Raw genomic sequence first — 24,827 nt, forward strand, 5'->3', positions numbered from 1 at the left:
TCTATTTCAACGCATTTTAATACCTATAATCACTCTCTACTCGGTTTTTCTTTCAAGCCAATAGATATTGCGCATGGTGACATGAATAGATTCATAAAAGAAACTTAATGGATTCACAAGTTAGATACTTTGTATCCAAATGGTCTTAATACCAATGCACTATTTTGTTTTATTATTCTATTGGCAGTAAAGATCTAACCGTTTGTACACACACACACAAACACTAAGACACTCATTCCCACCACCCACCCGTCCATATATAGGCTATTCGTTTGTGTACGCTTCTAACACCAACAAATGTCAACATTATATTAAAACCAGTCAACGTGTCCTATGTGATTATTTTCTGATGACTCGGAGCAATTTCGGAATTTTATTTCAAGCCACGAAACGAAAAAGGCAGAGGATACCCCGATTGCCATACAGCTAACACAATCCACATGGCGTTAAATACATAATTATGAAGTCATAGCTATTTAAATGTTTTGACAATTTGAAATTACACATGCAGGTTATATTTATTTTGGAATGAAAAGGATAAATGTATTGCATGCAGCTAGGAAGAAGGTAGGAGATATGTAGTCACGTTTTGATGTTTTTCGTGCAAGGTCAAACCCAGTAAGGATGCATGATTGATAATGCATGATATATAGAATGTAAATAACAACATTCAGGCGTCATTAAATATCTGGCGATTCTTCAACCGAGAAAAATGACGCAATCAGAGTCTCAGAGAAACGAGTGCAGTTTCAGTTGGGTCTATATGTGTACAGACTTGTATATTACATCTAGCTGTAGGGTAAGACGCACGGACCAACAAGTTGTTTATGGACTTTTTTTTTTTTATAGACACGACTGGTTGCGGAAAACAGCCGTATAAAGACATAACCTGCTCTGGAGGATCCGTCCAGTTAAACATAAGAACTATCGGGCGCTTGCTAATGATTAATGAATTTCTTTCGACTTGGCATCCAGACGGTAAGACGGTTATCCTTCTTTCAAGTAGCTCTAGGTTTACCGGAACAAGTCAAAACGAAGGGACAGAAATAAAATGACCAAAAATATTCTTAATAATCATGGAGCTTAGTTTGTTTGATACTGTAATTAAAAATTGTTGACAAAAGGGTGTTTTTTAAAATCTGAAATTGTTTATATTTTTAGTTGATCATTTATAGCTCTTTACATATTCTGAATGTTTCGTTTGAGTAAACACACACAAAGTGTATGTGTGTTTATATTTGAGCAAACACACACAAAGTGTATGTGTGTTTATATTTGCATGAACATCACCAGATTCCACCCAGTTCAAATGATCTTATAAGGAAGGTCAGATTTTCATGCCACCCGCTTGCAAACAATTCCAGAGACATATACAAGGTAATGATTTTGAATGTGTTCATTTGTTTAGGTGCCTTTGTCTGTTAATTAGTCATTCTTTTTGTTGACATGGTCAGTGTTTTAGCGGGGCCCCCAAGTGGCCTAAAGTGCTCTCCGTTACGGATCACTTCCATCTCACCTCTGTCTGCGTAGGTTCGAGTCTCGGATTCAGCCAATGTGGGTATCTGAGAAAGCTTGCCAGTAGCTTCTCGTGGATCAGTGGTTCTTTCCAGGGTTTTCCCAGGTTCTTCTGCCACATTAATACTGGCTGCCATGTATAGCCTATCGTGTGCTGAAAAATGGCATTAAACTCTACAACAACAACAACAACAGTGTTTTATCTACAGTAGTTTTTAAAATATAGGTACTTTGTTTAAATACACAATGAAAATATTAGTTATATCATGTGACTAAAGCCAATAAGGCAATTCCCTTGCCAAAAGCATCTGAACGTTATATATTTGTTAAAACTCTTGTTAAAGGTTTTATATCATCAGGCATAATCTGAGCACATATGACAATGCGTTTATTGTTGGCCATGTCAGTGCTTTCATCTGCCATTGCTGTCACAAATGACAAATTTTGCATGTCACATATAAGACTATCCTCAACAATGTTTGAAAGGTGCACCAGTAACTCGGAACAGGCAAGCCGAGTCATACTGATTGGTAGAATTCTTCAAAATGCCAATGGCATCAGTTACTTCAGCTACTAAGTCAAGTATTAAATTAAGAAGATATTTGTATTTCAAAACAAGGGATGTCTTCTACACTCAGCCAGTGTGTAGACTTAGGTTGCACTTTCACTACCATATCTTCTTTGGAAGAATGTTTTTGTAACCCTGCATTCAAATCTGCCTGGTGTTGTGGACCTTCAATCAGCAATTTGTGTTCTGGCAACCTAACATCCCATGCCAGTGTACTGTTCTGAAAGTTACTGTTTTGCACATTTTGGTCATGGTGTTTTTTTAGCCTCTGTACATATATGGCAACATATAAAGGCGTCTTAACTGTCACATTCTTCCTTTGACTTAATTTCTTTTTGGAAATGTTGCCAGCTGTATTTTCAACCATTGCTGTACAAACTATGTTTTATCTTATGAATAACCGTTACCGCATCTTTGGATGATGAAGCTCCACCGGTTTGATAACAATACTCAGAGGTCTCAGAAATGCGTATTTGGTAGCAATTTTTTTTTAAAAAGGGATGCAGAAAATCACTTATACAGGAGTTCTCCATATGCACACATTTGCCAGATGGCAAATTCAAGGACTTGCCAGTCCTGCTTCAACGATCTGCTTAGTGGGACAATGTATTGATCAAATGATCAATTTAGCTGTGCTGATATTTACAATGAGAAAATTCAGTAGCTGAAAGACCTCCAGGTGTACATGCTGTCATTGTAAGAGTATATCTGAAGAACATGACCCAATAGCTTGGCAGCAAGTTCAAAGACTTGACTAGCTGCAGTGTGGTAGGAAAATGTACTGATATTTACAATGACTGAATACAGAGGCAGAAAGACACAGTGATGTACTTTTGTGAGAGGACATCAAATGAACAACTTTACCTTTCATTATGGTGTTCATTTCCATGTGTAGCCAAATAAGCAGTGCATGTGACCTTGAAATCAAGACGTGTTAAGATTTAGACAAAATGATGTTTGCATAAGCGTTTTGGGGCAGATTGGCGAGGATTGTAATGAGATTCAACAGAGTGATAGAAGTTGCTAGAACTGATATTTCACATGGAACACTGTGATGCTTAGATTAGTGCATGGAGTAAGATGTTTCCTTGGCCTGACATAATTCACTCTCTCTTTTATGGACAAATGAGTTATATGTCAGTGGTGTAAAGAAGTTATAAAATTAAACTCAGTGGCAACCACTGGTTCTACTCATCTGGAAATTTAGCCACTTCATGTATGCCTACTATGCTTCTGGTAGGGGACTGCAACTTTTGCTGGTGGGACTCTTGTTTTTTCCCAAAATAGGAGTCCAGGACTTCTAATTTTAAAATCCTAGCGAGACCTCTACTGTTATCATTGGTAGACCATAAACATGGTCCAAAAGATAATTTCATTTGTTTTGGATCTATTTTAATTATTTTTGCCTTGGATGCCATTTTCAGTCAAATGCTGACAGTTTATTGGAACAACGCAAGGCATAAAATTGAGCTAATGGAATTTGTTGCTTCATTGCATGACAAAGGTGTGCATAAAATAATAGTTTCTTGTGAGAATCACTGTAGAACCACGTGTTTATTTTCCACCTCTTTCTTAGGTATGGTGATTATACAGTTCTAACATCCTGTTGCTACAAATGATGTGACAGTTACAGGTAACATAAGGTCAGCTCCAGGCTACACACTCAGTTTTAACCCTATGTGTTATGATAACTTTAGCATAAGAAACTGATGTGCACATGTTTTCCATTAGGGAGAGTTGTAATCTAGCCATTAAAGTAGTTAGACCACACCTTAATTTTGTTTTAATCAACAGAACATAATATTAGGGTGTGTCAATTTATCTACTGGCGACATTTTTAGACCGATCCTTTCTTTTTTAGTTAATGAGTAAAACGTAACATTCGGGTATTAAAGATATGATCTTGCTTCTGATTGGCTGACCTTGTTTCTACCCTGAAAGTCACATCTGATCTGATTTTGATCAAACTTGGAACTTTTGCTGACATATTTAAAATCTTAGAGAATGATGTATGCATATTAGTCATATGATTATACATCCAGTTGGCAGGGTTTGCTGCCTGTCTGGAAGCCATATTTTTGAACTGACTTTGATCAAAACTTAGATTATATGATTATGTAATCATGTTGTATGACTTAAGTAACTTGCTGGATCCACTTACATTAGTGTGGTGGTCTTGCATGTACAGTAATTGAATGGGCCTGCTATTTTCAACATGGTAAATCGGCTAACATAATCAAAATATCAAATGATTTTTAATATGGGTGTGACTTGTGCATATTTTTGAGGTTACCTTGCATTATTTGGCAGAGTTTGTTTTGCCACTATAGAGACGGACGTTTCAGTATAGCTTGGATAAAATGTGTTTTATGTCATCACGATTTTTGGTTGATATTGATCAAGAGTGAACGTCATGATTATCAAACTGCTAAGGTGGCCTAGTGGTTAGAGCATCCACCTAGGATGTGGGAGGTTGCGGGTTCAAACCTCGGCTGATTCATACCAAAGACTTACATAAATGGCACTAACAGCAGCCTCATTAGGCGCTCAGCATTGAGAGGTTAGTGTTAGGACTGGTCTGTCTGACGAAACTTATTGATCACTGGAGTTTTACAATAGTGAGCATTTACTAGACTAGATGAAGAGAAGAGGACACCATGTCTATCATAACAAATAGCAAGGTAGCACATTTTTTGTACTTTAACATTGATTTTGCCATATGTATTTCACAGGGCATGTAAATAATGACCTTCCAAGAATCCAAATACAGCCAATAATTTTCATTCAGAAGTGTGTGTAATCAAATTCTAAAAAATGTCACCCATTACCAAAACATAACTGGACACCTACATGACTTCTAGGACTTTTACTATAATCCTAGTATATTTTTCATCCAGTTTCTTTAAAACTTGGGTGACTTTGATTATGAGCAAGAGACTGGATATTATGCCGTTATCTTTTGAAACAATATTTATTGGGATATAGTTATAAAGCTGTACTGATTAAAATGCCATACTCATAATCAGGCCGATTATTAGAGCAATCGGTATCGGCAGAAATAATCAGTGCCGATATAAACAAATTTCCAAAATATAAATTCAGTCATAACATTCATCTTCACATGTCTTGAATTTTAAATCAGAATTAAATAGTGAAATTAAGGAATAAACATTTGATTTGGGGGTTAATTGAAAGACAATATATTCTTAAAAGTAAATACTTTTTACAACACTTGCTGTAAACTACTGCTGATTGTCTGCACACAACAAATTATCAATACCATTCATGCAGCCATCCCAATCACAGCAGCCAACCAGCAAATGAGGCCTCATGTGGCTGTTGAACTTCCAGCATACACATTAGCAGATAGCTAGGCAGATTAGATAGGTAACGAAATTTCCAACTACTACAAAACTATGACGTACTATAGTTAATCTGTTATTTAGCCAGTCCTACAATCCTGCTAATCAAAGAATAGCAGTCGCATGCTGAAGCAGCTGAACTCTTACTTACAAATATTATGCAGCATTGATATTGTCATGCCAGCATCAGCAACATTACCCCTGGATACCCCAGCTGCTAAGTTGCTTTAGCGTGTGACTTGCAGCCTGGTGCGTGCATCCATCCAGCCACATGGACAACTTAGTAGTAACTTACTTGATTTAAAACATTGTTTCAAGAGCGCAAAACAATTGGATTATTAACATTGACTAGCAATTGTCCACTATTAAATATGCTACCAAGCCTATGCATAATGTCTAAACACACAAGTTTAGTCTGGAATTACTTCAGAGTAAATTTAGTCGACGAGTCCAAAGCAGATTTGCACACTTTGCAGAGCATGCATTTCCAGAGATGGAAAGAATTCTAAAAACTATATGACATCAGATCATGTCCAGCACTTGAGCTGCAAGCACATCGTCTAACATGGCCTGTTTCTGGCAGATAAAAAAGAAATGAATGCTGTGCAGTTAACCTCAGCAGCTGCAGCAAATCCTCGTACTCTGACTAGCCATTTGCATTTTATGACCCGAGAGCTATTTGTTGGCACAAAGCTGTTGTAGAGTTCATGGCAGTAGATGTGCAATCATTTTACGCTATTGAAGACATTGGATTTCGATGTTTGATGGCCAAGGCAGAACCGCACATTAAAATTCCAAGTCGGAAGTACTTTTCCACATCTTTGATACCTGACATGCATAACGCGATACAAAGCAAGGTGCGTGATTTAGTTTCTGCCCAATCTGACTTTAGTTTGACATCTGAGGCATGGTCAGACCCGTCCATCGGCATAGCCTTGAGTCTTACGGAACACTGGCTGATGCACGACTTTCAGCGGAAAAAGTGACTTTAGCACCAACACCGCTCGATGAATCACACACAGGAGAATATTTTGTGAGAAAATGGACATATTATGTAAGGAATACAACATTTCCAAAACTCATCCATATTCTTCTCTGTGACATAGGTGCAAACGTGGTTAAAGCAACGCATCTGGCTGAAATCGACAGCCTCAGCTATGTTGCACACACACACACCGCAGCTCATTGTTAGTGACGGAATTCTGTCACAACAAGCTGTCAAAGATAATTTGGTGATCTTGCGATCCATAGTGAGCACAACAGCAGCTCGAAGAGCAGCAGAAAAATTTGGCGCTGCCCATAAGAAACTCATCCAGGATGTCCAGACACACTGGAAGTCAACATATAATATGTTGGTTTCGTTACATGAATAAAAACAAGTCTTGTGGGCTTATGCTACTCTCTTTGACCTGCCTAGCCTAACAGCCCAACAGTGGGTCTTGATTAACAATATTGTGGACACATTAGGCCCATTCGCGGTCATTACCAAGTAAGTAAGCGATAGCCAAACATCAGTATCCGTCATTCTTCCTATGATGAAAATGCTTCGAATGTTGTTGGCTTAAGAGCATGAAGCAAGTCAAGGTATTCAGACAATGCGCCGTGATATGTTGACGTCACTAAACACACACTTTGCTGACATTGCCAGCACAAAGAAGCCTGTCTTGGCCACCATCTTGGATCCACAATTCAAACATCGCCTATTCAACGAAGAATTACTTGTGACCAGATCCAAAGAATGGCTTTGATCAGAATGCTGACAAGCAGGAGGAACCCCAGACCAAAAAAAGAAAAATTGCAACTGAAACAAACACCATTGGACCATCTCTGGGATTTGTTTTCTGTGGCCTGTGATGAACCTGTCCATACCATCAATGAAACAACCCACATGGATGATGCCGTTGATGTGATGCTTGAATTGTGTCTGGCCAGCCCTCGTTGCCACGAGAAGAAGACATATACGGCTGGTGGAACACTCACAGGTTTCATTTCCCCTACTTGGCTAAATTTGCTAGACACTGTTTGTCTGTACCAGCTTCAAGTGTTCCAAGCGCGCAGCTGTTAAGTGGCGCATTGCTAAATTTTTTCGGATCACCCTGTATTGTTCCTTGGCGAGAAGGGAGAAATGTTACTCTTGCTTAAACACAGCATACCTCAACTAGGCTTTCAGTATTAGCTGCAGCCAGCATAATTTGATGTCTAGCTTTAGTCTTAAAGCATGCATATTATTAATTTTAATTATTATTGGGCTCTCGTTATTAATATTTTTAGTCATTTATGGAAATATAGTAATGGCGACCTGCATCACTGAATGTAAGTTCAAAGACTAGCTTAATACATTTTCATTCATTTTTCTTTAATTGGCAAACCATAAGTTTTATCAGTGTTAGTTTTAAAGTTTTTCAAGTTTTATGTTTGTGTGATCATTGTTTTTTTTAAATAGCAATGTACTTCTTGTCCAGTTTCTGTTTCTTTTTGTACAGAAGTTCAAATTCACTTGCTGCATAAACAACCTTGTTATAACTCACATGGCAAAATACCTACTTGCACTGCGCTAGTAGGTTTATGTTTCTGAACCCGTCATTGTTATAAAACAAATAATAATGAAATATTCGGTCTCATAATCGGTATCAGCAATTTTAATAATAGGCTATATGCGGTATTGGCATAATTGGCAAAAAGTGACATCGGTACAGCTTTATATAGTAACATAGGTAAAATTAACATAATGTACAGTTTGGTTGATAGTTTACTGTCATGTATATAGATGAATGCTGTCAAGCTCAGTTGGGCCTCTTGCTTTATTCTCTGATTTAAGTGAACCAGCACAAAGTTTGCTTTCATCAGGCCTGTGTGTCAGAACTTAAATCAATCAAGTCATGGGAACTTGTATTGCTACACATGATCTTTTGCAAAATATCATTGTCATGAAGATTTATATTTTATGACATGAAGAGATGTTTGATGATAAGTACAGAGTATTTTACATCTTATAAGATGAAGACATGTTTGATGGAAGTATAGAGGTCCAACACCATAGCAACCTGTCATCACTTTTGTATGAAGAAAATAATGATGTGCTGCATAGGAAGGATTAATTCATTTCAGCAGATGCTAACACTTACCTTTCACTATTCCAGAATGTTTTTTTACTGCACTGATGGGAGGTAATCCTAAGTTTGGGTTATAAATCATGGGAGATAATCCTCAGTTTGGGTCAGTGTCATCATAAATTGTTGGATTATTTCAACACTTGCTATGACATTGATACATAGTACCTATGACTAATTTATATTACAATAACCCTACACAATGATCAAGTGGCTACATTATGTAAATCTACTTAGGGCTAAAATGCCACTGGCTTTTTATATACCAGTGTGCAGAATTTATGTTGACACATAATTGTGATACAGACCTTGTTACCTGATTTTTCTCAAAGACTTGATTTTTTCAGCTGTATGCTTCATTTTTGGAGGGATCGCTTCCTTAGGTGAGTTTTGCTTATTGTCTGTTCGATGCTGTGAGTGAAAACTTTTTACCCATTGATAGAATCAGTATAAAGCTAAGACCATTTATTTTACAGTAAGCTCACTTGTCCTACTTGCTAAACAGGTGCCTGGCAGTAAGCTCACTTGTCCTACTTACCTTGCTAAACAGGTGCCTGGCAGTAAGCTTTGCATTCAGGGGTTAGGGTTTTTCATTTGCAGAAATATTTTGTAAAATGACTTGATAGATTTACATCATTACCCATTATGAAGCTACAACAATTCATTTTACAAAATGTGCACTTAGAACAGTGATCTTGGATTCAAGGTCACTGTTACAGTTAGAAAATGTTCATTGTTGTTTTGTTTGAAGTTTTTTCATTTGCTTATATTTGGTTTATCCCTTCATAGATTTTCTTCATACTTGGGATGAATCCTTTTGAAACTTAAGACAATCTGATCTTTGACGTGTACATGTGTAGTTGTTGCTTTTACCTTGGAGGTCATGGTTACAGTCATTAAAACTGGGCATGAAGATTTGGGTTCAGTTTTACAGTGAGCTGCAGTGGGAGACCACCTGTAATTATTAAGACAATTCAACTTGCCCACCACATATACATTTCAGAATTAACTTGCCCAGTAGACATATGCAGAGTTTCAAAATTAGCTTGCCCACCAGACAGATAAAAGATTTTACAGTTATCTTGCTGAGCAGTAAAATATACCCCACACGTCCTTACGTCCATAAACATAGTTACCGTTATTATTACTCCCATTTTATTATGCAAATTTATAGGTATTTATCCATGTTATTGTTATCATTTTATGCTGTTAATTTCATATTAAGGTGTGCATTTATTAAATAAATTTTCAGTTTAATATGTTTTAAGCTTATCCCATTTCTTACATTTATCATTTATTTTATGTTTTACAGAATTTTACCAGACTAAACATTTAAAAGCTCAGGGACTTGCACTGCCTCACTCCTGAATAAATAGCTTTGCTAGAGTTTCCTTTTCCTTCAGTCAAGCACAAGTAGCACATTCTAGCAGTTAAAAAAGTATGTGTGATCGACCCTATAACATGCATACAGATGTATGTATGTGTACTCATTTAGACACGCACATATGCACACACATACACACACAGAGGCAGGTTTATACCTCCAACTGACATCGATACATGGGTCCATCCCAACTCTTAGTGATCAAGCCTATGGGTCGTAACCTTGACCCTGTTGAGAGCCCCACTGTTTAACCATACATTATCTTATTGGGCATAAAAAGACAAATTTATACATGTTATTTACATATGCCCAGTGGTCCATCCATACCTTCCAAGGGATTTAGTCAGGAATTGTCTAAATACTGGTCACACATTGGAAACTATCGAAAATACCCAACTTATTACCTGCATTTTACTCCTGGTACAATTCGGCTCAGACTTCAGGGTGGAGATTGAATAGTTTTCATGGTGATGGGAAGATTCAAATTTCTTTCTTTTTGTCACCAGGATTTAGATGATGCCAGGTCCAGCAAAGTTGGACCTTTTTTGTTGGCCAGATGATGTGGGGATCCTGGCTTTGGAGGTGTACTTTCCCTCAGAGTATGTGGACCAGTCGGAACTGGAGCAGTTTGATGGGGTTTCCACAGGGAAGTACACCATTGGTCTGGGACAGGCTAAGATGGGATTCTGCTCCGACCGTGAAGATGTCAACTCACTCTGCCTCACAGTCGTACAGAAACTTATGGAGAGGCATCAGATTCCTTACACAGCTATTGGCAGATTAGAGGTTGGGACTGAGACCATCCTTGACAAGTCAAAAAGCACAAAGACAGTCTTGATGCAGCTTTTTGAGGACAGTGGAAACACCAGTATTGAGGGAATTGACACAACCAATGCCTGCTATGGAGGCACAGCTGCACTATTCAATGCCATCCATTGGATCGAGTCAAGTGCTTGGGATGGTAAGACAACTCTTATTTTTTTCTTAAAATAAAAAGTTTTGAAATTTATTCAGAATTCATTTAATGTTTAATGAATAAATTAATCGCCAAGTTAATTGCCAGTATTCATTCCATATGTGGAGCTTGTTAATGTCAGGTTGCAAATTTACAGCAATTTTTGTTTTCCTGTTAAGCGATTGTTTACCTTTTGCCTCCATGTCACATCTTATTTCAACACTAACATTTTATGGTTGTTTTGATTCTGTAAATAATGAGAAATTGTAACCTAAATCAAAAGTAATACTTAGTAGACTGAGTCATTAAGGTAATAGCTGTTTGGGGATAGGACTAAGCAGGTATATTGTGTACATGCACCGTGATTTCTTGATATTTTCATAACATGGGGGGAATTTTCCCTCAAGTGTGTAGTGGTGGGTAATTCCAGTTTTTAAGGGGAGATATTGTTCGAGAAGAACAGTGTGTATGAATAGACCCCTTAAAGTATGTTTCAACAAATGTTTTATGATAAACAACTTTTTAATGAATAAACATAAAGCTTAGTTGTTTTTATCTGTGCTAGTCATAGTGAAGAAGAGGTAATGGGATGGTCTGTTGTCCTTCAGCTGTCGTCCATCTGTCCTTTAGCACAAATTTGTTTTCACTACTCCTAAACTACTTGGAGGATTGCTGTGAAACATTACACTCATATGATGGTCTAGTTGATCCTAAATGAAATGGTGAACAGTCAATATGGCTTCCAATGAGGCCATCTTGAAAATTGTTATCACTACTTCTCCTGATTGAATGAGCCTGATGCCATATGCATTCAAACTGTTCAACATTGCCATATACTTTTAATAACTAAATAATCATTGCAAGCATCTCATTATGCATGTGTATACAGTCACATGTAAGTGCTTTATATTATGGTGGTTGATGGAGAAAATAAGTACTCATAAGATTAGTTTAGGCTTTATTAATAATAATGTTACAGCTTTTGCTACACTCACAGGAAATTGACTGCATTGTAGTAGTTCAAGCTTATACCATTGTAGTAGTTCAAGCTTATACCATTGTAGTAGTTCAAGCTTGTACCATTGTAGTAGTTCAAGCTTATACCGTTGTAGTAGTTCAAGCTTATACCATTGTAGTAGTTCAAGCTTATACCAATGTAGTAGTTCAAGCTTGTACCACTGTAGTAGTTCAAGCTTATACCATTGTAGTAGTTCAAGCTTATACCATTGTAGTAGTTCAAGCTTATACCTTTGTAGTAGTTCAGGCTTATACCATTGTAGTAGTTCAAGCTTGTACCACTGTAGTAGTTCAAGCTTATACCAATGTAGTAGTTCAGGTTTATACCATTGTAGTAGTTCAAGCTTATACCATTGTAGTAGTTCAAGCTTATACCTTTGTAGTAGTTCAAGCTTATACCAGTGTAGTAGTTCAAGCTTATACAATTGTAGTAGTTCAGGCTTATACCATTGTAGTAGTTCAAGCTTGTACCACTGTAGTAGTTCAAGCTTATACCAGTGTAGTAGTTCAAGCTTGTACCACTGTAGTAGTTCAAGCTTGTACCACTGTAGTAGTTCAAGCTTATACCAATGTAGTAGTTCAAGCTTGTACCACTGTAGTAGTTCAAGCTTATACCAGTGTAGTAGTTCAAGCTTATACAATTGTAGTAGTTCAGGCTTATACCATTGTAGTAGTTCAAGCTTATACCAGTGTAGTAGTTCAAGCTTATACCAATGTAGTAGTTCAAGCTTATACCATTGTAGTAGTTCAAGCTTATACCAATGTAGTAGTTCAAGCTTATACCAGTGTAGTAGTTCAAGCTTATACCATTGTAGTAGTTCAAGCTTATACCAATGTAGTAGTTCAAGCTTATACCAATGTAGTAGTTCAAGCTTATACCAGTGTAGTAGTTCAGGCTTATAGCAATGTAGTAGTTCAAGCTTATACCAGTGTAGTAGTTCAAGCCTATACCAGTGTAGTAGTTCAAGCTTATACCAGTGTAGTAGTTCAAGCTTATACAGTTGTAGTAGTTCAAGCTTATACCATTGTAGTAGTTCAAGCTTGTACCAGTGTAGTAGTTCAAGCTTGTACCAATGTAGTAGTTCAAGCTTATACCAGTGTAGTAGTTCAAGCTTATACCTTTGTAGTAGTTCAAGCTTATACCATTGTAGTAGTTCAAGCTTATACAGTTGTAGTAGTTCAAGATTATACCATTGTAGTAGTTCAAGCTTGTACCAGTGTAGTAGTTCAAGCTTATACCATTGTAGTAGTTCAAGCTTGTGGATTGATAATATCTGTCCTAAAGTCTGTTGTTTCATTCATCTGTCTGTTCATCTGGCATCAGCACTGTGGTTTGGGTTTGCATTAAAATCAGTCTCAGACACTGTTGTTTGTTGAGTGACATGACTTGGTATGTAAGTGTTTCTTGAAGAATTACTTTGTATTACAAGTGTCGGTGAAAACTTGGTCACTGTGTCCTATTTTTCATGGTTAATTGATTCATGCTTACCTTTGTTTTCCTTTGTTTTAAACTCCGTTTCTCTTGGTTAAGACTGGTACTTAGCTTACTATCTCTTGACTATTGGTTGCAAAGTCATGTAACTTGTGAGGAGCACTTCACTGTTCAGTCAAAATAATTAGCAGGATTGTAAAATAATTCTTGCTTTTGGATTAATTTTGTCTGTGTATCCAGCAATTGTCCATCCATTCATCTGGCATTGACATTAAGGTTAGGTTATTTTCTCAGACATCATTGCTTGTAGAAACACATGATTTGATATTGAATATATGATGAGAATTTCTACTGCTATCAGTGAAAAATAGATCGCTGTAAGCTATAGTTCACAGTTCAGTGATTTGTGGTTATCTTGTTAAGCTCAGTTTCTCATGGTTAGTGTTTGTATTTAACTCAGTTTGCTTGCAGAGTCAGGATAAAGCTGCATCAAGATGAGTACTACACTTACAAGTCAAAACAAGACCGCAGACCCATATTTTCCTGTTGCTTGCAGAGGCATGTCACCTGTTATGTAGCTGTGTCATGAAAAGACCACACTCTTATGTCGAACTTGGATAATTTTGACCTATATTGCACAGTCATGTGACCTGCATTAAATACCAACTGTTTATCTCTTTCGCAGACACTGTTGTCTGCAGTCATGTAACTTGCTATATAGATGCTTCACAAGCAGTACTACACTCTGCTGTCAAAACTGAGTAAGATTGATCTATATTTCATGTTACAGTAAGCTGTTTTAACCATGTCATTTTGCTCATTTTTGTAAGCACTAACTGCAGAGCGATAGAACTTGATAAAGTACATAGGATACAACATATAAAGTACAACACCATTTACAAAACACAAAACTTTGGAATTCAGCAGTATCACATTTGGTGGTTTTCTTTTACTTCTGCAATATGTGTGTTAACCTACTTAATTGTCAATTACAGAGGAAATTTGTTTAGTTGTTAGTACTTCACAAAAATATTGCCCATAGAGATAAAGATAAAAGGGAACAAATTTATTTTATTTAAATTGTAAGCAGCCTTCATTTGGTGCATGGCACCTTGTTGACAAGAAACTGGGAATATGATTGAAATAATGTTGAAATGAGGCATTATAGATAAAGTTTTCACAACTTTTATGAAACGTGTTCATGGAAATCTGTTAATAAGGTGAGTGAACATCAACAAAGTGTCATTCACTAACCTTGTTTCTGATGTTGTTGTTGTTGTGGGGTTTAATGCCATTCTTCAGCGCATGATAGGCTATGCATGGCGGCCAGTATTAATGGTGGAAGAAGAACCCGGGAAAACCCTGGGAAGAACCACTGACCCACAAGAAGCTACTGGCAAGCTTTCTCACATACCCACACTGGCCGAATCCTAGACTCAAACCCATGCAGACAGAGGTGAGATGGCAGTGACCACTCAGCCACTCGGGGCCCCACCTTGTTTCTGGCTTGAACTATGTATTTTGTAGATTTTTTATTTTGCCTGCTAAGCATTGGTACAACACAAATTTATGGTTAGGTTTAACTTTTTTTATGGCAGTATTATTGTCCTTGGTGATTGCCATTCGTCACTTGTAATGTCTTGCATTTAACTCCCAGCTTTGGAAGTTACCACATGTAACCTCAATCAGCTGCATGGGTACAATCATTTTAAGAAGTAATACTAACCGCTAGTATAAGTAGGTCACACTAACCCACTTCTTTGCCTCAGTGGTAGCCATAAATCATTACACAAGCCTGACAAATGTATTCATTACTGGGATTAGTACTTACAACCATGGAAAGAAACTCAGCTACTTGTCTTGCTCTAGTGACTACAATACTCCATTGTGTTAGCATACCAGATAACTCTAGTGACTACAATACTCCATTGTTTTAGCATACCAGATAACTCTAGTGACTACAATACTCCATTGTTTTAGCATACCAGATAACTCACAAACCTGCTCATAATTCAAGGCAGGTGTAGGTCCCTGTTTTTCTGACACAAAATACCAAAAGAAATAGGCCCCCTCCTCCATTTGCTGAATGTAAATAATCAGCATCAAAATTCTTAAATGAAACCTTGATATTTCATTTGTTTTATAACAACAAATTGTAGTTAGTGCATGAAAATAAAATTGGAATCAACATAATAACATTCACAACCTTTAAATAAAATAATCTCATATTATGTCAAATTTTCTTTTTAAACAAATAACAAAACCCAACACAAATGTAAGATTGCAATGTAAGTTACAGTAGCATTATACATTAAAAATATTGTCAAGCAGAAGGGGTGTTATGTTTTCAGTACAGTTTAACACATTAACCCCTGGAGCTTTTTGTCATTTTTGCCTAAAAATCGAGTAGGAAACACATTTTGAAAGCTATTTCTGAATAGACTCGAAAACACTAAATCCCCGGTCGTCTTTCAGTGACATACTGCCTAGTGGTGTTAGAAACATCGATTTTCGTTTTTCGTTGGCTATGTGACTCGCGCATGAGCAGAAGGGCAAAAGTTGGTTGGTTTTTTTTTTGTGCTAAACGGAGCTATTATTTTTGTATGGAGACCACTCTTTATTCCAAATGCCCATCTTATCTGACTTTTTGCAAAGGCTCATCTGTCTGTTTGCAGTTCATACCGGTTTGCCTTAGATCTGAGACCAAAAAGTTTAAAATCCAGACACAAAATCATATTCTGACCATGGGCAAATGTTGGGTTAAAAATAAAGTCAGGTCCAAAAATTGAGGTTTTTCTATCTGTATTTTGTAGTGAAACTAGATATTATTTTATATCATTGTAGAGCTACATCTGTCTACCTTTCCATAATACCATCCACTTTAGTCTATCTTGCATGACCATGACGCTACAGAGCTCGGCAGTAGGCTGCTACCTCCTGCCCTGTAAAGTCGTCGCTAGGGGTTAATGTGTTAAATGTAATCATCATAAATGTAATATGCTGTCTTGTGAAGTTTTAATCAATAGTCACAGCAGTGCCCACCATCATTGCCTTGAGAACCTAATAAGTGCCTACTTTGTTCTCATGTGCAACTTGCACAAGTGTTTGTTGCACTGTTACAATTGATTAAAAGTAGACCTGCTTTGTATTACAGTCTTGATTATGTATTTTGTATCAAAGCAGGTAAAGGGGGATAGAATAAAAGATTTAAAACAAAAGCAATAATATATGCACAACAGCTGGTGGTCAAGTGACAAATGAACTCTTTAAGTCATTTGAGTTGACCTGTCAAATACTGTTTCAAATATGATATAGTACAAAAGTAAGATCATTTAAGTGACCAAAAGTGAAGCGTGGTTTATCCTAGTCATTCACAGATGTGATAAGTATAGCAGGGGGACCAAGCAAGAGTGAATAATTGGATTTCATTGATAGGGTTCATTTTGGAAAAGCAAGATCCATGGTTTGTAGTGGACCAAAATTTCCTAGATTGACACTCATAGGTTTTCTCAAGGATGAGTTTTACATTAGCTTGCAATGATTTGTCCATCTGGTACTTTACGTAGTAAATACAAACACTGGAAGGTATCAAGATTCGTTACAAAAAAGCAGTATTGTAATACACAAAACTTGCACCATTACACCTGTCATGTGTATTGAAGGCTAAAGTGTTATATTTTGAATGATCTTTCAGAGTGGTTATCTGGAAAATAAAGGTAATTAATGCAGAAAAGCAAAAACCTTACTATAAAAAGGTATATTTATCAACAGTTATTCCCAACATGATTATAAAACAAATATTACACTATTTAACACATGCCATTCACAGTTGATGTGCAGCCTCAGCTTAAATTTTCAGAGGTATCTCGCAAACTCGTTTGTGTATTAGTTATTGAGGGTATTGGGTATTTGGATCATGCAAGGCAGAGCAGGCGAGACACAGTATTCCATAGAATTATTTAATATTAAATTTCAGGCCGCTTTGCCCTGGTTGTTGCCAGTGATATTGCTGTGTATGCTAGTGGTAATGCCAGATGTACAGGAGGAGCAGGGGCTGTAGCCATCCTCCTAGGTGACAATGCCCCACTTATCTTTGATAGAGGTAAGTTCTGTCAAATTCTAGGAACTCTCAAATTATGCTTTATTTTTTTACAATGTGTTTGGAAAGTTCTTTGTCCAGCAATCTAGGACATATAAATAAATGTTATTTATTCTTTCTGAGAAATTCAGTCTTTTTGTTTGTGTTCAGTTTTATTAAAATGACAAGTCATGGCCAATGGAAATTTTAATATTTTTAAGAATATTTTTCATTACCTTCAATACCCACTTATATAAGTTGAGTCAAACTGCAAACAAAAAATATCCTGATCTGCCATTGCATAGTGCACCTGCAGATCAGGGTCTTTGTTGTTTTTTCTACTGATTACTCTTAACAAACTGCACAGACCCAGATCTGCCAATGCATTATGTGACAGCAGATTTGGGTCTGTGCAGATTGCAGTTGTTTGTACCAGTCTGATAAGGGAGAATTTACTTTATTTCTGAGAGTTAACCTGTATACATAGATCTTTTGAAGACAACTCTGATAGCACAAAGAATTATTAATTTCAGATGCAGATGGAATATATGAATATTTACTAGTTATTACTAATTGGGACTGTGCATAGCAGAGATTGCCTTTGCCAGACATGACATTAATAATTCCAGACTTAGTCATGCACATGTTGTGTATGTTCTGTTTACTCCCAACTGATCAACAAAAGTGATCTGTTCCGGTATGAAAAATAAGTAAAGGGTCTGCATGTATGTGTGTGTGCCATTGCGGTTAAATGAAGAGTACATGGGAATGTAGACTGCTTCAGTTTGATTTGGCAGGAACAGTACACTTTCCTGCATAACAGAAAGTGACTTTCTTTCAACTAGTTCCAAAAACAGACTGACGCATGAGGACACTGTTGATGATATAAGAGGGTGGTATTTTGCATTGAGACACTGTTGATGGTATAAGTGGGTGGTATTTTGCATTGAGACACTGTTAATGGTATAAGAGGGTGGTATTTTGCATTGAGACACTGTTGATGGTATAAGTGGGTGGTATTTTGCATCGAGACTTGATGGTATAAGTGGGTGGTATTTTGCATTGAGACACTGTTAATGGTATAAGTGGGTGGTATTTTGCATTGAGACACTGTTAATGGTATAAGAGGGTGGTATTTTGCATTGAGACACTGTTGATGGTATAAGTGGGTGGTATTTTGCATCGAGACACTTGATGGTATAAGTGGGTGGTATTTTGCATTGAGACACTGTTGATGGTATAAGAGGGTGGTATTTTGCATAGAGACACTGTTGATGGTATAAGTGGGTGGTATTTTGCATTGAGACACTGTTGATGGTATAAGAGGGTGGTATTTTGCATAGAGACACTGTTGATGGTATAAGTGGGTGGTATTTTGCATTGAGACACTGTTGATGGTATAAGTGGGTGGTATTTTGCATAGAGACACTGTTGATGGTTTAAGTGGGTGGTATTTTGCATATAGACAATGTTGATGATATAAGTGGGTGGTATTTTCCATGAGGACACTGTTGATGATATAAGAGGGTGGTATTTTTCATGAGGACACTGTTGATGATATAAGTGGGTTTTATTTTTCATGAGGACACTGTTGATGATATAAGTGGGTGGTATTTTGCATTAAGACACTGTTGATGATATAAGTGGGTGGTATTTTCCATGAGGACACTGTTGCTGATATAAGAGGGTGGTATTTTTCATGAGGACAATGTTGATGATATAAGAGGGTGGTATTTTGCATTGAGACACTGTTGATGATATAAGTGGGTGGTATTTTCCATGAGGACACTGTTGCTGATATAAGAGGGTGGTATTTTTCATGAGGACAATGTTGATGATATAAGAGGGTGGTATTTTGCATTGAGACACTGTTGATGATATAAGAGGGTGGTATTTGTCATGAGGACACTGTTGATGATATAAGAGGGTGGTATTTTTCATGAGGACACTGTTGATGATATAAGAGGGTGGTATTTTTCATGAGGACACTGTTGATGATATAAGTGGGTGGTATTTTCCATGAGGACATTGTTGATGATATAAGAGGGTGGTATTTTTCATGAGGACACTGTTGATGATATAAGAGGGTGGTATTTTTCATGAGGACACTGTTGCTGATATAAGAGGGTGGTATTTTTCATGAGGACACTGTTGATGATATAAGAGGGTGGTATTTTTCATGAGGACACTGTTGCTGATATAAGAGGGTGGTATTTTTCATGAGGACACTGTTGATGATATAAGAGGGTGGTATTTTTCATGAGGACACTGTTGATGATATAAGAGGGTGGTATTTTTCATGAGGACACTGTTGATGATATAAGTGGGTGGTATTTTCCATGAGGACACTGTTGATCATATAAGAGGGTGGTATTTTCCATGAGAACACTGTTGATGATATAAGTGGGTGGTATTTTCCATGAGGACACTGTTGCTGATATAAGAGGGTGGTATTTTTCATGAGGACAATGTTGATAATATAAGAGGGTGGTATTTTGCATTGAGACACTGTTGATGATATAAGTGGGTTTTATTTTTCATGAGGACACCGTTGATGATATAAGAGGGTGGTATTTTGCATTGAGACACTGTTGATGATATAAGTGGGTGGTATTTTCCATGAGGACACTGTTGATGATATAAAAGGGTGGTATTTTGCATTGAGACACTGTTGATGATATAAGTGGGTGGTATTTTCCATGAGGACACTGTTGATGATATAAGAGGGTGGTATTTTGCATAGAGACATTGCATAGTCAGTCCAATTTGGTACTTTCTATAGCAGGTTTTCCCAAACTTTTTCTGCAGAACATGTGAACCATGCTGATGGTCTCACTGACAACTTAATGACTGCAGAAGGCCTTGTTGGACCACTTAATAATCTTTCCTAATTTTAATTGTACAATTAGCTAAATATTATAAAGCATTACATATAACAAAAGTTTAATAACTAACATTTTTTTGTTATTCAAATAAAAGTACACAACTCACATTTTTTATTGGCAGTATTTATTTCTTATGTGATTGATGAGCCTGTTTTTTTAATTTTATCTCTTGCAATGTCCAGGTTCTTGTTTGTTGTACAATCTTTCTGCAGACTCACAGGACCGCCAGTGGTCCACATATCATAATTTGAGAACCTCAATTTTACAGCATGTTTTGTTGCTTGGAATAAAATACATCTTAGTTGTTTGGAATTAAAACCATAATATGAGAGATGTAATATGAAAATTTCCTTAAAAGGCCAGACTTCTTTGCAATGTCTTGCAAAATATTGCATCTCTGTAATATTGAATTGCATTTTGGGAGCAGAATTATCTCACTTGTTAAGAGTATGAGACTTTTAATATAGGGGTTGCAGGTTTGATGTCATTCAAGCCAGCCTGGTTTGGCTGCCTTGTATTGTCCTGGCTGAAAAGCATTTCAATTCCACCGGAATGATAAAGTCCAAGTTTCCTCTCACCCTTCACACCCTATATCAGTATGATATAGTCCAAGTTTCCTCTCACCCTTCCCACCCTATATCAGTATGATATAGTCCAAGATTCCTCTGACCCTTCCCACTCTATATCAGTATGATATAGTCCAAGTGTCCTCTGACCCTTCCCACCCTATTTCAGTATGATATAGTCCAAGTTTCCTCTGACCCTTCCCACCCGATTTCAGTATGATATAGTCCAAGTTTCCTCTGACCCTTCCCACCCTATTTCAGTATGATATAGTCCAAGTTTCCTCTGACCCTTCCCAGCCTATTTCAGTATGATAAAGTCCAAGTTTCCTCTGACCCATCCCACCCTATTTCAGTATGATATAGTCCAAGTTTCCTCTGACCGTTCCCACCCTATTCCGGTATGATATAGTCCAAGTTTCCTCTGACCCTTGAGATATTTTGAAATTTATGTTGAGGGGGTGGGGTGGTAAGGGTCAGTGGAAATTTGAACTAAGAATAACAAGAATAACTTGTTTTCATTGTAAAATCATGTCAACTAAAACAGTTCTAACTGTAATTTGTATAGGCTTTTATTCATTAGGAAAAATATTTGATACAGGCATTGATTATAATTTTCATCTTGTTATGAAATAATAAAATGTTCAGCACTTTGATATATAGAAAAGACTGCCTTAAAAATACTTGTAATTGTTCATAATAATTATCATTTGCATTAACTGTTTACATAGGGCAGTTAGACTATATGAAAAACCATGGTATATAGCTATATCCTTGACACTCTGCAGAGTGTGACAAATGTCAAAATCAGATGGTACTCCAGCAGGCAAACAAAATAAAAATATATGCTTTCCCAGCTTGAATTTTGTAACTTGGTGAAAGCACATGAATATTAAACTGTTCACATCAGGGTTTGTCTTTCCATCTTCATGTCAGTCAATTACTGTTGTTTCTTTTTTGTTACATATTTTTTATTTCATTAAAAAATATGTAAAAACAGTTCATGATATAGTAGTCAACTATACCATCTTATTTCAGTGTATGATGGTCTAGATCCAACATTGTGGTAGTCCCAAGGCTTGGGGTATATTATATTTGGGCCTTGTTGAACTGTGTACATAATGTGCATATGTTTGTTTACTCGAGGAACATCCTTCCTGCTGATGACTGACATATTTATGACCTAGTTTTGTACCATGTAATTTCAGTGTATGATGGTCTTTATCCAACATTGTGGTAGTCCCAAGGCTTGGGGTATATTATATTTGGGCATTGTTGAGCTGTGTACATAATGTGCATATGTTTGTTTACTCGAGGAACATTCTTCCTGCAGGTGGCATGCTGATGACTGATGTATTTATGACCTATTAATCATTGTATCAGCACTCAGGTCTGTCATGTTAGCTAAGAGGGAGCAAAGGGCAAGTGACTCAAATACAAGATCTTGCCTTGCAGTATATGGTCATATCCTCTATAATGTGTGCAGATTGTTTTGTCATAAAAAATCTAGATTTCATGATTCATGTGTTCAAAAAATAGTGTCACTCTTTTTCAGGTATCCATCTTTCCTGTTAAGGCTATTCAGTTCTCAGGCACTCTGATGGAGAATTATGTTTCATAAACACACTCTAATTTTTAAAAGAAATGATTTTTGGAATGCATTGCATGCATTTAATGTGGTAAAGATAGATTCAACAGGGCTTTACAACTATAGATGTCAAAAGTTTAGAAAAAGTCACCTGGGTGCTCCATCAAAGGGAACTTATTAAATGTGAACCAGAACTGCTCTGTTCTAAGTTCATACATGTCAATACCCTGAGAGATAGTAGCTTAATTATTAATAATATGAGTGGCAAAAAAATGCAGCCTGAACATAAAAAGAGTAATCCATATATTACATGCTATAATTGCAGAAAACCACATCAAAAACGTGCATTTATTTTTTATACTTACCAGGATTCGCAAGTAGTTTAAATTCTTGTAACAAATCGGCTAAATTCATATGGATTAGTACTAGTATTCAGACACAAAACTAAATGATAAAATTTTATACATAACATTTACTTTAATTAAATTACGTCACATTTTTTTAACTTTCATTGAAAAGTTGTAAAGTCCACAAATTCTGAATGCTATTTTCTATCATTCGAATCCCTCTTTCAAAATTTGTAAAGTGCTGTTGATTTGCTCTTGTCATGATGCAACATGTTCTTCAGTTTAGCAAAATCACTCTCCTAACATTTGTTAGTCATAACATATAGTCACATCTATAATGCCTGTTCTTTGGCACCATTTTTTCTCAATATAGACTGGTCTGCTGCTTAAGTATATATCAAAATAATGAATCTGTGGCATATGGTTTCAGATTATGAAACCCATCTATTTCCTTGGGATGTAATGTACAGTAACTAACAACGGAAAATAAACTGTTCAACATGCACAGCCAATTGGTCGCACATGTCAAAAATACAAGAACAGTAGACAGGAGTCTACAATGGATCAACGTCACATGACATGAGACACAAACTGTACACATTATTTTGTGTCTCTCTCACTCCTGGCATCACCGTATATAATCTTTGATCTGAACTTGGAAAAATGGGGTTGGGGGGTGAGATTGTTGTTTTTTGTTTGTTTTTTTTTTATTTACATGGACTAAATGTATTACCTGTGTAATTAAGAATGGAAGGGTACCTGAGTACCTGGTTACCCGTTGACACCTTTATTTACAACTACACATGCTAAATGCTTAAAACTGACTTAAATTCTGTTTGGACAAACTCAGGTTTGCAAAATGCTTAAACGTGGGCTAGTCCAAAAAGTGAAAGAGAGAGTGGTAATGTTCAGTCGTTAAAGCATTATGATCTGCAAGTTTTATTCTCAGCACTTGCCACAATATATTCCTCAGCACTGAGCATTTTTATGTGGCACATCTCTATTGAGCATTTTTATGTGGCACATCTCTATTGAGCATTTTTATGTGGCACATCTCTATTGAGCATTTTTATGTGGCACATCTCTATTGAGCATTTTTATGTGGCACATCTATATTGAGCATTTTCATGTGGCACATGCTTCATTAGTAAATGCCTGCAATTGCATTCATTATTTCATGTTAACCTGTCAACGAATGTCACTTTCATCGTGTAGTCATTGTCAAGGTAAGTAGCACATTTTCCAGCACAGACAGCATAATATGAATGCTTGCAGTTTGAAACAAGTTTGAACAAATAAGGAATAACTAATTGATATATAATTCATAAAATGTATTTTAATTGTAAAAGTTGCAGGTCGTAACATATCTACATTCATTGGGTGATTAGGATCCTCTGATACTGACCACTGAAACAGCCTGTCCTGACCACTGAAACAGCCTGTACTGACCACTGAAACAGCCTGTCCTGACCACTGAAACAGTCTGTCCTGACCACTGAAAAAGCCTGTACTGACCACTGAAACAGCCTGTCCTGACCACTGAAATAGCCTGTCCTGACCACTGAAACAGCCTGTACTGACCACTGAAACAGCCTGTACTGACCACTGAAACAGCCTGTCCTGACCACTGAAACAGCCTGTCCAACTCTCTGATCCAATGAAATATTAAATGCCTAACAGATCTCAAATGTAAATTGTTTTCATGCCTGTTGCTGATGTCACAAAGACAATATGATATTTTCTTATGACATAACTCTTGAGATTTCTGTTACAGATGCATTTGTAAATAAACGGAACTCATCTATCAGCATTAGCCAGATGGATTTCTCTAAAAGTTGGGACATTTTGTTTAACTTTTCTCTTCATGTTCTTTTACCTTACCATATTAATATAGGTGGAACTCACTTGTCTTAATATAAGGTTGTTAAAATGGTGGAAAGTGATTAATTCTAACCATTATACTACTTATGCCATTGATGACACCATTGATAATCAGGTAACACCCACACAGCACTTTGTAATG

General features: G+C 36.7%; 1 protein-coding gene across 6 annotated transcripts in view; it reads left to right on the forward strand.

The window, feature by feature from the left end:
- The first annotated feature begins 416 nt into the window (after positions 1–416).
- Positions 417–24,827, forward strand: part of LOC149808216 (uncharacterized) — a 79,804-nt gene continuing 55,393 nt past the window's right edge. For 3 of the 6 annotated variants that reach the window (XM_089974985.1, XM_089975022.1, XM_089975027.1), the window contains exons 1-4: positions 417–567; positions 850–978; positions 10,446–10,900; positions 17,320–17,445. In XM_089974985.1, coding sequence (XP_089831111.1) covers positions 10,453–10,900; positions 17,320–17,445 — 574 coding nt within the window. In that variant the 5' untranslated portion in view covers positions 417–567; positions 850–978; positions 10,446–10,452. Of the gene's footprint in view, positions 568–693; positions 800–849; positions 979–8,815; positions 8,939–10,445; positions 10,901–17,319; positions 17,446–24,827 lie in introns of those variants that run through there. The other 3 variants (XM_089974996.1, XM_089975013.1, XM_089975004.1) reach the window with 3 other exon arrangements.

The sequence above is a fragment of the Sinohyriopsis cumingii genome, chromosome 1, assembly GCF_028554795.1.
Source record: "Sinohyriopsis cumingii isolate HCF-2022 chromosome 1, ASM2855479v2, whole genome shotgun sequence".
Lineage (NCBI taxonomy): Eukaryota > Metazoa > Mollusca > Bivalvia > Unionida > Unionidae > Sinohyriopsis > Sinohyriopsis cumingii.